At 40.8% G+C, this 14,833-nt stretch overlaps 1 protein-coding gene across 1 annotated transcript; it reads right to left on the minus strand.

The window, feature by feature from the left end:
* Positions 1 to 1,360: 1,360 nt before the first annotated feature.
* LOC117363061 (mesotocin-neurophysin MT-like) lies at positions 1,361 to 14,063 on the minus strand. Its single transcript, XM_033950322.1, has 3 exons — positions 13,941 to 14,063; positions 8,516 to 8,720; positions 1,361 to 1,410 (listed from the first exon to the last, which is right to left on the minus strand). The coding sequence occupies exons 1-3, from the start codon at positions 14,061 to 14,063 to the stop codon at positions 1,361 to 1,363; spliced, it is 378 nt and encodes a 125-aa protein (XP_033806213.1).
* Positions 14,064 to 14,833: the final 770 nt, after the last annotated feature.

A 14,833-nucleotide genomic window follows, 5' to 3' on the forward strand; every position in this document is an offset into this window, starting at 1 on the left:
TGCCAATTTAGACAAGGTTTACAGAGCTGTCGGGTCTCAGTGAGAGTGATGCACCCTACCATGCAGAAGGCTCCTGTCTCAATCCCTGAACTGGGTTTTCCACTCTTCAGGTCAGAGATAGTGTTCACAACCCTCCTTTCCCCAGAGGGGAGGGGGGGGAGGGGAAGGTTGGAAGGGGAGTCATAAGGAGTTGTGTCATTGCTTCAAGGTGACACCAAGCAACTATATCAAGAGCCCATAATTGCAAAGTTCCCGAAGAATGTCCTCACAATGAACTGGTATACTGAGGGGATTTGATATTAAAATAGGGGGGGAGGGGAATCACTGAGTGGTAATGACTGAAATCTCACTGCACCAAATCCCAGCCCTGATTCCAACTGAAGGATTAAAAAAGGAGAGATTTAACATCAGCTCTGTAGTCAGACATAAATGGTACATACTTTTGTGGAGAAACATTAGAACATAAGAATTGAAGCTGCTGGGTCAGACCAGTGATCCATCACGCTTAGCAGTCCGCTCACGCGGCGGCCCCAGGTCAAAGATCGGTGCCCTAACCGAGACCAGCTCTACCTGCGTTCGTTCTGGTTCAGCAGGAATATGTCCAACCTTGTCTTGAATCCCTGGAGGGTGTTTTCCCCTAATTATCTTGCACTGTACTCTGCAACTAATACATATACTGTAACTATGATTGAATGAGCACAGCACAGAAAGCCTTGCTCAGATCTGTGTTAGGGTTCCCATTTGTCTTTCAGTGCACTCGCTGTAAATTACAGCTAATAGGGGGAGAAAAAGATGGGCATAACCAAATCAATTCAGTCCATCAGAGCCGGCCCTATCATTTTACACATGGCCACGATTTTCATCCCTTGCCAACTTAGGCACATGTCCCCGTATCCGTCATAGGCCACTTCTGCGGCCCAAATTTTCTGAACCATGACATCTGCACTGACTGGTTTCACCGATGTGATGCTCTGGGGAGGGTGGGGAGGCATCCCATTAAGACAATGAGACAGTTTGAAAGTAAAATAAGCAGCTTCAGCAGCTTAGAGGAGGCTGATACCATGTCCTGTGGCCCTAAAAACTATGAACAAAATGCAACTCTGACATCATTACAATGGCAGAAGCTGGACACACTTCCCTGTCCAACAGAATGCTGACAAATGATTGGCCACAGAGGAAGCATTTTTTATAAGGTTTATTCAGTTTCAGCAATGATTTTTATAGTTATATATACTTTTTTTTTTTTTTTCCAATAACAGCTACAAAAGCATTGCAACTTGGAGGATTCCTGTTGTTTTACATCTACAATTTTTGCATATTCAAATGCTGTCTTGTCATTTTCAAAGAAGCTACATTTGGTCTAGGAAAATGCAGGGTCCTGGTCACAGGCTGAATCCACTACGCAGCTCTCTGAATAAAACAGAATACACAGAGCAAGTGATGTTTTATTTGATATTCACAGTTACTTTCCAGTCATGCATTTCAACCTTCATTCTTCATGTGAGAAAGTATTTTAACTGCTCGTGGCCACCACCCTCACCCTGCTGTCATTTACGAGTTTGCACCTTTTCCCGAACTCATTTTGCAAAACCCTGCACACTTTCTATATACGTGCAGACCTTTCTCATATACCCTCCCTGCACACACTCATTCATGGATCCTCCAAATTGTAAGAAGACATACGAGGGGGTGCTGAAAAGTTCCCAAGAAGAGAATGACGTGGATACGGTTCAATCAATGATCTGTAACAATGTCAAAACAGAGAATTTTGTTTCTGTAAATTGGCAGTTAAAATAAGATCACACTCTTTTCAGATGCAGTGGCAAAACAACACTCAGCATTTAAGAAGTTGGTTGGTTGGGCTGAGTACTTTTCAGCAACCCCTTGTATATAATAAAAGTGCTATATTATAGGACTATATTATAGTCCTATATTATAGGACAATTAAGCCATTGTGACATCACTGCTGGGGTTGATTAATTGGTGGAATGAGGCATTATGACATCACAATCTCAGCTCTGGTTACTACATAAGAACATAAGAAGTGCCGTCTCTGGAACAGACGCTAGATCCATCAAGTCCAGTGATCCGCACACGGGGAGGCCCCGCCAGGTGTACCCTGGCATAGTATTAGTCCCATATCACTCTAAGCTTCTCATAAGAGATGCACATCTAGCTTACCCTTACCTATGTCACCTTAAGCCACTCATAAGGAGATGTACATCTAACTTACCCTTAAACCCTAGAACGGTGGATTCCGCAATTACCTCTTCTGGGAGAGCATTCCAGGTTTCCACCACTCGTTGCGTGAAGCAGAACTTCCTGTCCCCACTTAGCTTTAGTCCATGTCCTCTTGTCCTTGTCACATTGTAAATAGTTGTAAATAGTTTTTATCCTGCCCTATTTGGTCAAATCCTTTCAGTATTTTGAAAGTCTCGATCATATCCCCTCGCAGTCTCCTCTTTTCAAGGGAGAACAATCCCAGTCTCTTAAGTCATTCCTCATATTCCAAGTTTTCCATGCCCTTTATTAGCTTAGTTGCTCGTCTCTGCACCCTCTCGAGTACTTTTAAATCCTTCTTTAGGTATGGGGACCAATGTTGGACGCAGTATTCCAAGTGTGGTCTGACCATCGCTCTATAAAGCGGTAGTATTACTTTCTCCGATCTACTCGTGATTCCCTTCTTTATCATGCCTAGCATTCTATTCGCTCTTCAGACTATGAGGGGGTGCTGAAAAGTTCTCAGCCCAACCAAGACGAGAATGGCATGGAAATGGTTCAATCAATGATCTGAAACAATGTCAAAACAGAGAATTTTGGGCTCCTTTTACAAAGCTGCGCAAGGAGTTTAATGCACGTAATAGCGCGCGCTAAACCGCCGGCCGCACTAGCCGCTACTGCCTCCTCTAGAGCAGGCGGTAGTTTTTCAGTCGTGCCCGTTAAACCCGCTAGCGCGGCTTTGTAAAAGGAGCCCTCTGTTTCTGCAAATTGGCACTTAATGAAATAAGATAACACTATTTTCAGCTTCAGTGGCAAAATATCGCTCCGAATTTAGAAAGTGGGTTGGTTGGACTGAGAACTTTCCAGCACCTTGATAAAGCAAAACTCCACCTCACTCTATGAGAAAAGGAAAAAAAAATTCTTTCTTTAAAACTTGCTGGGATCCATCATCATCCAGTCTTTCCAGAAGTAAGACAAACCAGCATAAACTGATAATTCAATTATTTATTCTTAGTGCAGATTGAGTTCCTGAAATGTGAGGACGCTGAAAAAAGAGCGCCTACTGTGAACCCTTGAGAAAGCCCGGTTAGGGCGAAACGGGTCCCGTCGGGATATGCTAAGTAATTCTGCACTAAGAATAAATGATTGAATTATCAGTTTATGCTGGTTTGTCTTACTTCTGGAAAGACTGGATGATGATGGATCCCAGCAAGTTTTAAAGAAAGAAATTTTTTTTCCTTTTCTCATAGAGTGAGGTGGAGTTTTGCTTTATCAAGATTTGAATTACCTCACTTCCATCTTCGTTGTCTTTGAACTTTCCAGCACCCTCTTGTACATTCACTCACTCTTGTCGTGAGCATTACCATAGCAATAACACTGTAAATGGATTCAAATAAAGATACTTTATAGTGGTGAATGAAATTATTTTTTTACAGCTTAATAAAAAGTACAATATTCAAATTATAATGTGAAATATTTGACAAAATGAATACAATACAACTAACGCAAAACGTGATTATAAACAACATTTTTAGTTTCACCTCCAGGAGCAAGAACATATAAATTGTTGGGTGAACCCACCCTTGAGCAAGCAACATAGAGTTGTGGGCCGAGAGACCCCCAGAACATATCACTCCAGGTAGTGAGGGATCTGCATACCAAGTTTCGTTCAAATCGGTCAAGCTGTTTTTGAATTACTGTGAGAATGGCAGCTGTTTACATTTTTTCCATTGACATGAATGGGTGAAATCTGATTTTCTGTTTGTAGCTCCGCCCACGTGTGCAGGTGGGCCGCGAGACCCCCAGAACATATCACCCCAGGTAGTGAGGGATCTGCATACCAAGTTTCGTTCAAATCGGTCAAGCCGTTTTTGAATTACTGTGATAATGACAGCTTTTTACATATTTTCCATTGACATGAATGGGTGAAATCTGATTTTATGTTTGTAGCTCCGCCTACGTGTGCAGGTGGGCCGCGAGACCCCCAGAACATATCATCCCAGGTAGTGAGGGATCTGCATACCAAGTTTCGTTCAAATCGGTCAAGCCGTTTTTGCGTGATCGCGGCACATACACACACACATACATACACACATACATACCTCCGATTTTATATATATATAGATAAAGAACACCACCACCATTTTGTTTGATTGGCCCCCAAATTTTGAAAAAGTCTTGTCTTTTGATTTGTGAATGGAATTTAGATTATTTGAAATTTAGGAAGTTATTGAAGACCAAACTTTTTGAATAATATTTTCATTGAAATTCTAATGTTGATTTTATCTCTTTATCTCCTCAGTGCTCATAATTAGGATAATAAGGATCCCCTCTATCGCCCATACTTTTCAACCTCTTCATAGCATCCCTAGGCACGGCCCTAGACACCCTAAACATTACATCCTTCAGCTACGCGGATGATATAACCATCCTCCTCCCCTTCGACATCCAAGACCCCACCTCCAACGGACGCCTGAAAACAACATTGGAAACTGTAGAAAAATGGATGACGAACCACAAGTTAAAACTGAATGCGGAGAAAACCAAATTCCTACTACTAGAGAAGGAACAAAAACCATCCCTAACAGAACTAGATGTAAACACAATCAAGTATCCAATACAGAATACTCTCAAAATTCTGGGAACACACCTAGACAGAAGCTGCACAATGCAAACACAAATACACAAAACCATAAAAAAAGCATTCTTCACCATGCGAAACCTAAGAAAAATAAGAAAATTATTTTCCAAAGAACACTTCAAGATCATTGTACAATCCCTCATACTCAGCTCCTTAGATTACTGCAACAGCCTCTACCTACCTTGCCCAAATACTATGATAAAACAACTACAGACCGTTCAGAACACAGCTATCAGACTCATCTACTCACTCAGCAAATTCGACCATGTCACACCCGCCTATGTAGACTCTCACTGGCTTCCAATAAAAGCAAGAACTCAATTCAAACTCTACTGCTTACTTTTCAAAGTAACCCATGGTATGGCCCCCAGTTACCTGAACAACCGTCTTTGCCGCTACCGACTACCCAGATCAAGAAGAACTCAGAATCTTTTCACCTTCCCCCCTCATAATGGTACCTGACGTAAGAAACTTTACGACAGCCTTCTAGCAACTCAGGCAGCGAAAATTGACTCCACCATCACCAAACTGATGATCAAAACAACAGACATCAAAGTGTTTCGGAAAGAAATCAAAACATTTATTTTCAAAAAACACGTCCTTACTTAATATTCCCCTCCCCAATCGCACATGCACTCTTCCCAGCAAATAACACACTAGTCATCCCCTTGAACCTCATTTACGAAAAATATCCAAACTCCTAAATAAGCATCTCCCTTAGGTATCCATTTAACCTTCTCCTAAATAAGCATCTCCCTTAGGTATCCACTTAACTGATTCCTTCAAAGTTAGGTATCTTTCTTCAGTTGCCTATATTGTTTTCCCCACTGAACCTTGTAACTACTTGAACCCTGTCAAGTTATTCTATCGATAAATCCAGATATCTTATACTTGTATTTCTATACCACAACATGTAATTTACTTAAATCGTTGTAATGTAATTCTCTCGGTAATGTCCTGATCTCTTTTAACTGTAATCCGCTTAGAACCGCAAGGCATAGGCGGAATAGAAATCACAAATGTAATGTAATAATTATAAGTTTAATAATAATCATACATATTTATGTATAAATATTATTCAACTTATAGATTATTGAGGCCTTTCTCTATAGCTCAGTTTGTGCTAATGGACATCAGTGTCTGCTAAATACCATGTGGTCCATAGGGATAAAACAGGCTGTGCAGCATTTAGCATGCATGAAGCTTTGGTAAAAGGGCCTCAAAGAGGATCTTGTAGGTCAGAAGTGGTGTTTATTTGGGCAACTTTATATAAAATAAATCAATATGAAGCAACCTATTATTCAAACACAAGAGGGGAAATAGAGGAGGCCTAGCATCACCTAACTAAATTCTGAAAGCAACTTAATTGTTTTTAATTGGTTTAACTTGTGTGGTTATTGACCACACCATTAAAACACGCTTAAAAAATTTAAAAACAATATAAGTTGTGCACGGAATACTGTGTGGTGTCTAGCAATATCTTATGATGGCTACCTGGGTGAATGTGCAAGTTTGTAGTCTTTGCACATTTGTCATCCAAAAATACAAAAGAACCCAAGGTACAGTCTTCTAAATCAAAAGGCTGTCCTAACTTTATCCGTGTAGTTATCTAGGTAACTATCTGAATATTGTCGGTTCCCTGATAAATGCCAGTGATGGTCATATAGCCAGATATTCAGTGCTAGTATACAAGTATGGCCTAGGGGTGAATATCTGAGTATAAAAAACTTAAGGCAGCTGGCATGTTACAAAATGTTGTCCATCACAAGCTGAATATTGACTCAATTTTCAACTGTGTCCCTGAAATTTCCTTTCCTGTACCTTCCAGTCCAGAATGGATCTTTTTAATGTGGTCAAAGTGGGTATGCCAGCAAGAATAAACTTTCATATAACTGAAAATACAATAATGAATACTAGCAAATCTACCCATGTAGCTCCTTGTATTGCATATTTAGACCTCACTGAGCTGGTGAAAAGTTACCTCATTATTTACCCATTATATCACAAAGATCTGAAATGAGAGGGAGCAGCAGAAGACCCAGGTCTTAATTCAGGAATGATGATCTTAAAGTGGCCAAACAGGTTGAAAAGGTGACGGCGAAAGCTAGAAGGATGCTAGGATGCATAGAAGAGGTATGGCTACTAGGAAAAAGGAAGTATTGATGCCCCTGTATAAGACTCTGATGCCCCTGTATAAACAGTGAGTGTTTGTAATTTTGCATTTGATTTTCTGTTTCACCTTGGATTACCAGTTTCTCAATTTTATGAGTTTTTGTGACTGAATCAAAAAGGCTCCTGAAGCAGGCCGTATTGGCTGAAACACGTGCATGTCGAGCCACTGCACAAGACTTTCATTTCGACTATTGTGTACAATTCTGGAGGCCGCATCTTCAAAAAGATATAAACAGGATGGAGTCGGTCCAGAGGAAGGCTACTAAAATGATGTGTGGTCTTCATCATAAGGCGTATGGGGACAGACTTAAAGATCTCAGTATGTATACTTTGAAGGAAAGGTGGAAGGGGAGATATGATAAAGACGTTTAAATACCTACGTGGCATAAATGTGCATGAGTCGAGTCTCATTTGAAAGGAAGCTCTGGAATGAGAGGGCATAGGATGAAGTTAAGAGGTGATAGGCTCAGGAGTAATCTAAGGAAATATTTTTTAACAGAAAGGGTGATTGATACGTGAAACAGGCTCCCAGAAGAGGTGATGGAGAGAGAGAGACTGTGGGATAGGCATGTAGGATCTCTTAGAGGGAGGAAAAGATAATGGTTACTGCGGAAGGACAGACTGGATGGGCCATTTGGCCTTTATCTGCCATCATGTTTCTATGTTTCAAAAGACATGAGATTGTATGGGAAAGGAATTTGAGCATTTTCCTACTCAGTGAAGGGTTATTAAAGGAAAAAAATCATTGGCTTTCTAGATTTTTGTTTTCCCTTTATTTTCCCACTATGTTACTGTTTTGATTGCCAAAGAAGAAACCAGGAGAGATACCTCCGTACACACAATCCAAGCCAACAAACAACAATGGAGGTTCAAGAACAAGGGTGTGCAGTTTTAGTCAACAAATCAAAGAGTCTTGTGAAGTGGCTCGACACTGAGAAACTGGTAATCCAAGGTGAAACGGAAAATCGAATGCAAAATTACAAACACTCATTGCACACACCGGCATGTGCAGTGAGTGTTTGTAATTTTGCATTTGATTTTCTGTTTCACCTTGGATTACCAGTGTCTCAATTTTATGAGTTTTTGTGACTGAATCAAAAAGGCTCCTGAAGCAGGCCGTATTGGCTGAAACACGTGCATGTCGAGCCACTGCACAAGACTTTGATTTGTTGAATAAAATTGCACACCCTTGTTCTTGAACCTCCACTGTTGACTGTTTTGATTGCACCTTTTCTAATGAGGGGTCTCTGGTCTGTTGAATTTTAAGGAGTGGGGGAGGGGGAGGGAGAAGAGAGCCATTTCCCGACCCTAGACTAAAATCCTTGCAGCAATTGCTGGTTCCATCCCTCAGAACTTGTTCACAGCCACTACAGGTGTATCCCCTCATCTCTTCCTAGGGCACTTCCCCATCTACAGGATCTCTTTCTTGTTCCATTATGAGTGACCACTGCCTGTAATGTTGCATTGTGACGAGACTATTACCATTATTACAGCAGATTCCAGAGGCAGCACAGTTTCCTCCACTGTTACCACAGGGTTTTCTTCCGGATTCACAGGGGGAGGGCAGATAGTTCTCTTCCTGGCACCTTAAGGTTTCTGGAGTACCAAAGTAACATCCAATCTCTTCTCCACAGCAAATGTTAGGTCCGAAGCAGTGTCCCTTATTCCTAGAACCACAGGGGATACACTGCAGATAGGGGCAGGATGAGAAAAAAAAAAGAACAGAAACCAATCATGTGTTTGTAATGTGCCTCAGTACTCAGATAAACACTGCATCTCTTGCAAGTATATGACTGACTCATTTATACCTATTTTGGTTTGTTGGAGTCAGGAGATCATATCTTGTCTCATTAACTTTTACTATGCTTGAAGTTAATGTTCCCTCTAATCTGTGAAGGAGTTCTTGACCCGCGTTCATGCCAATGGGGGGTACTATTTCAGTATAGCATTTTCAATAGTGACAGATAGTCAAGCTCTGTAGGACTCCAAAGAACCTGCTTGTCCCTAGCAATTGAACATGTGATACTGAAGCAGCTGCCATACTGGCAGGGCCATTGGTGGAGGACTCCTACATAACTTAGAGGGAACTTGCTCAAAGTCATACATTGGGTGCACCAGTTTCCCTAGGAGCCCTGAAATTTAATGGGGTGAGACTTTAGAATAATCAAGACTAATATCACTCTCACAAGTGTAAAAAAAAATAATGTTCAGATAAATCAGAACTGTTTCAGCTTTATGGTTAAGCCTGGGCTTAATTTCTAGGGGAACAGCCTGTAATTCAGTTCCACCACTTCTTTTCAGACTCCTCAGCAGCACAGATGTCCTGCTCTGGCCTCTGCCTTCCAGACAGCCTGCAAGAAAAGCGAGAGGAAGGGATGAGCCTGAGTGCAGCAGAAAACAGTATCTGTGCTCCTCAATCCAGCCCCTCTTCTCGTGCTGCTTCTGCTGTTGGCCTGACTGCTTTCTTCACTAGTTCCACTTCCGTTTTGTCTACAAATTAAATCCTGGTCTGAGCCATAAGAACATAAGAATTGCCGCTGCTGGGTCAGGTCAAAGACCAGTGCTCTAAATGAGTTCAGCCTTAGTTATATCTGCCATATAGATAACATCCTGTGCTGGACTGCTTTAGTCTATGGAGGGCAATAGGGTGCCAGAAATGTTGTTGACTTAGGGCTTCCTGCCACCCTCCTCCTTTAGGTTCATCTCCATATGCTGCACGATGAACATTAGTGGTTGATTTAGTATTTATAAGGCAACAAAGATTTGTTTTTCTAAGGTTAATTTCAAAAATCAAATATAGACAACCTTAGGTATAGATATAATTTATCCCGTTTAGGACCTCAGCGGTGCTAACTGTGAGAAGGTTTCAGTCACAGATATATAAGCACAGAAGTCTTCATCGGTCTCAATTTTTTATGTATTTTTTCTATATATAAGTTTAAATTGTAATACTTCATTTGATAAATAAGTTTTTGAAAAAAGTACTCATCTCTTTTAGAGAAGCATAGCAGGGGCTCTTCACTAACATAGGCTATGTTTCGCCCAGGGGGCTTTATCAAGCCACCTTAAAATCATCAGATAACCACCCAAGTCTTACTACTGCTGTCACTCTTCCCTTAGGCTTTTGCATTCAAAATTCATGACCATGAATTTTTATAGCATTAAGTCATAGCTACCGAATTCTAGACCACTCTTCAAGCTTCATTAGAACCCTCCTAATGTTATTTACATCTTCTAGGATATTTACCCTGTTGCAGATTTTGGTATCATCTACGAAGAGGTAAACCTTTCCTGGCAGCCTTTCCACACTATCACAAAAATGTTGAAAAGAAGTGAACCATGGACTGATTTCTGTGGCACATTATTGGTAATGAGGAAAAGCAAGAGGGATGTCTTTACAACCAAAACAAGTCTTTATTAGAAACAGTTGTCTTTGCTTGTATCCCAAGGTGAGGGACCCTTCTGTCTGCCTGATTACATTATTGGTAATGCCTCGCTATGTTGATAGTGAACATCATCTACCTTTTGATACCTGCCACTCAACCAGCTTTTTGTTCCAGTCAGCCATTTTAGGGCATTTACCAATAACAGTTAAAGGAAAGGGATTAGGACTCATATACCACTTTTTGTAGTCATACAACTACACTCAAAATGGTTTACATATATGCAGATACTTATTTTGTAGCTGGGGCTATGGAGGATTAAGTGACTTGCTCAGGGTCACAAGGGGCAGCCCTGGGATTTGATCCTACAACCTCTGGGTGCAGAGGCCACTACTCACCTACTGTATATGGAACTGTGTCAAAGACTGCTGAAATCTAGGTACACTGTACCTAGTGTTGTCCCTTGATTCAGTTCTGTGGTCACCCAGTCAAAGAAATGAATTAGATTTCTGACAAAACCTACTTCTAGTAAAACCAGGCTGCTTTGGATCCTGTAGTCCATTGGATTCCACAAACTTTGCTATCCTGTTTTTTTAGCAACATTTCCATTCATTTATGCACTACCAAGGTCAAACTAAGCAGTCTGTAGTCACAAGTGTCTTCCTCACTTCTGCATTTATGGAGAGAAACCACATTTACCAATCACCCATCTACTAAAATGGTGTGTTGTCTTCGTCATAAAGCTTATGGGGACAGACTTATACTTTGGAGGAAAGGAGGGAGAGGGGAGATATGATAGAGATGTTTAAATACCTATGTGGCATAAATATGCATGAATCAAGTCTCTTTCATTTGAAAGGAAGCTCTGGAATAAGAGGGCTTAGGATGAAATTAAGAGGTGCTAGGCTCAGGAGTAATCTAAGGAAATACTTTTTTACAGAAAGGGTGGTAGATGCATTGAACAGTCTCCCAGAAGAGGTGGTGGAGATAGAGACTGTGTCTGATTTCAAGAAAGCCTGGTATAGTCATGTGAGATCTCCTAGAGAGAGGATGAGATAATGGCTACTGCAGATGGGCAGACTAGATGGGCCATTTGGCCTTTATCTGCCATCATGTTTCTATGTTTCCAGTCATCCAGGACTACTCTAAAGAAGCACTGAAAAGGTTAGATAGCAGATGTACCAGAACTTCCGTATGTTCCTTTATGCAACCTGTCCAGCCCCATCACTTTGCATCCTCTAAATTTACCTAACTCCTCATGAACACAGTCTTCTAAAAATTGTTGAAGATCTAGTTCACTTCCCTCTCTTTGTGTTGTGCAGTCCAGCTCTCAACCTTTTATCTAAGAGCTCAGCATAGAAATATTTGTAAAGTAGTTGTCTACTCAGGTACCAGGAAGGTGGAGTACAATGGAGAAAGCTTATAAAACCTGTTTCGGATAAGAAGTGATATCCTACAGGTGATCACACTCTGTGCCTAACAGGACGCATACTCAGAAGAGAAAAGTGAGGAAGATGATCGCCGGGGGGCAAGATGTAAGGAAGCCCTGCAGCAATTATAACAGCAGAAGTAGGCCTCGGCCTATATGTAGGCCTTGCCATGTCATCAAAGGGGTTTATCTAATGCCTTGTTGCTAAAAAACAACCCCAACATACACAGCTATCCCCACCTTTTGGACTGCCCGGAGTTCTAATTGGCCTGATCATGGTCCTGCTGGACATAGGGACAGGAAGAACCAGGTAGGCTACTTAGCCTATTTGTGTCAGCATCAATCTTTCTATTATGTCATTATTTGAATGGCTCTCTCTGCTGATTGTATTCAATGACAAAATAAAGATAGTGTAATTTTCCCAAAACCACCAAGAGACATTGAAACTGGTTATATCGATCCCCCATCTCCTGCTAAGTCTTCCAGACCGACAGCAACACAAATGCAGCTGCAAAATACCCGCTATGATGAAAAGTAGGAGCAACAACCATAGAACAGAACAGGGTCAATGCAAAATATTATGAGTGTTCTAGCATCAGTAAGCCTCTACAATGTCTGTGATACCGCCGCTATGAGGAAAAAGAGACAAAGAGATGGGGGGAGGGAAAGAGCAAGAGACGGGAAGTCTAAGGGAAGAAAACAAGATAAGAAAATGAGGGAGAACAATGAAGGATGTGTAGGTACTGAAATTTAATAAAGGGGAAGATTGAAGACAGAAAGAGATAGGGGGAGAGTCATAGAGGGATATGGGAGGAGGCAGTAGAGATGAGAGATGGACAAGACTGAAAGTTGAAAACTTTGAGAAAAATCATGAAGGTGAGAAGATAGGGTCAGATAGGATAACGGAAATGTGTGAAAGGGAGAGAAGTGAAGAGCCGGTGGATCAGATGAGGAAAACTGATAGAGAGAAGTGAGATGACAGAGTGAAGGAGGAAAGGATAAAGATAGTGAAGAAATATAAGTACCAGTAAATAGAAAATCAACAGACGATAAGAGGAAACAGACCAAGAACAATAAAATCAGCAAAAAGGTGGACAACAAAGGTACAAAATGATCAATTTAGTGTATTTCTCCTAGGAGGAAAAACATGATTTTAAAAAAAATAAATAAATAAATATAAATATATATATATATATATATATATATTTTGCAAGTTTTGATACCTTTTTACAGAACTAACACAGATTGCCCTCAGGATGATAACTTGAACTTGGTCATAAGCTTATGAAACCATATAGGAGTCTTCTTTAAGCGTCATATCAGGGACATTATTTGCTTGTAAGGAAAGGACCCATGTGGTCTCAAAATTCACACAGGACACATATGCATAATTATGTAGATTCAGTAGAGAGTTCATTGATCTGAAGAGAGTTCATTGACCATGAGGTAACCTTTTAAAGTTGCTGTTAAATATTCTGTTTACACTTAATGCATTTATAATTGTAAGAACCAAGACAGCGAATTGTTCTGTTTTTCTAAGCTCTAAATTCTACACTTCAGGGATAAAGATTCAGCCAGCAGCGGCATGAGTTTTGCTGACTGCCACTGGTGTTATTCCTAGATATTCAATACCAGACCATGTAGCTTTGGCATGGATTATGCAGCAGCGGCTAATACGTAGCCAGTTATGTCGATATTCGGAACTTAACTGGACATGGGTCGCTGCGTAAAGATAGGACTGTGTTTTATTGCAATCCCATTTATGCAGTTACCCTGTCTGGTTAAGTGCTGAGTCCACCCCCTGGCATAGCCCCTCTTTAATGCTACTGAAATTTAGCAGATAGCCCCAAACATGCGACTTAACCAGTCAACAGCCATTTCCAGCTGGTTAAATTGTTTTGAATATTAACCAGTATGTGCTTACAGGCCAAATAGACCAATATTTTATCAGGAAAGACAGGGGAAGGAAAGGAGTTTGCGCTCACCCTTCTTTCTTCTCTTTGTATCACCTGCGTAGAGTTGGGCTGCTGTAGAAACATTATAAATCTCATTTTCATCTCTAATTGAACATAGAAATCCTAAAAATAACACTTACCTTTCTGACATCCATCACATCTAGGACAGATCGCTTCCCTCCAATGGGGCAGTTCTGGATATAACAAGACGAGGAAAGGGCCAAGAGGCAGAACATGTAGACAGCCAAACTACTGTACATCATGACAACAGGCTGTTCTGAGCTCTCTTCTGAGGACCAGCAAATTTCTAGCACTCAGCTTCTGTTTCCATGCTGAAGAACACCTCTCTATATATAGCCCTAAGCAAGGCTGCTCACTTACTCTTCGCTCTTATTCATCATTGTCACCAGAATTCAGTTTCTTTAAAGGAAAAAAAATCAGCATTCCTCTTCACACAAAATTTCTCAATTAGCACTGGAAGGTTGAGGATGTGAGGTTAGCGAAGAAGGAATCATTTTCTTCGTAGATTTGCATAATTTTGCAAATGAGGAAACAAAGAATGTGCTGGATGGCTCAGAAAATCTTTTAAATTCTCCGAGTCATCAAGGTCAGCTCAGAGTCATTTCATGTTCTCTTCTGGCTTCGTTGTTGGGAAAAGATTACTTAACTCTTTAGAATTTTAACAATACTATTCATAATAATACTCATGATAATATAGAGGGCTCTTGGAATCATACTATTTGAACTCCCAAAATATTCAGAAACTTTAAATTTAAAAGATACTGTAGAACCCCAACAATTTTATTCAGGTCTACCCTTGGATAGACCTGAATGAATGGAATTCAAGCAAGGGATATGCTGTGATGTGCAATTTATGAAGACATAACAGGCATCAGCATCATAGGAGTGGCTTAGTGGGTTAGAACTATGGCCTCAGGTAATGGGTTCAAATCTCACACTGCTCCTTGTGACATTGGGCAAGTTGTTTAAACCTCCATTGCCCCAGGTACATTGGACAGATTGTGAGCCCACC

This window comes from Geotrypetes seraphini, chromosome 1 (assembly GCF_902459505.1).
Source record: "Geotrypetes seraphini chromosome 1, aGeoSer1.1, whole genome shotgun sequence".
Classification (NCBI taxonomy): Eukaryota; Metazoa; Chordata; class Amphibia; order Gymnophiona; family Dermophiidae; genus Geotrypetes; species Geotrypetes seraphini.

What these genes read in the sequence shown, in the direction of transcription:
- LOC117363061 (XM_033950322.1), bottom strand. Translation starts at nt 14,063, where the DNA reads ATGATGTACAGTAGTTTGGCTGTCTACATGTTCTGCCTCTTGGCCCTT. An exon ending in ATGTGATGGATGTCAGAAAG is followed by an intron (nt 8,721 to 13,940) that starts GTAAGTGTTATT and finishes CCCTATCTGCAG; the next exon opens with TGTATCCCCTGTGGTTCTAG. An exon ending in TGGAATCTGCTGTAATAATG is followed by an intron (nt 1,411 to 8,515) that starts GTAATAGTCTCG and finishes TGTTTTATTCAG; the next exon opens with AGAGCTGCGTAGTGGATTCA.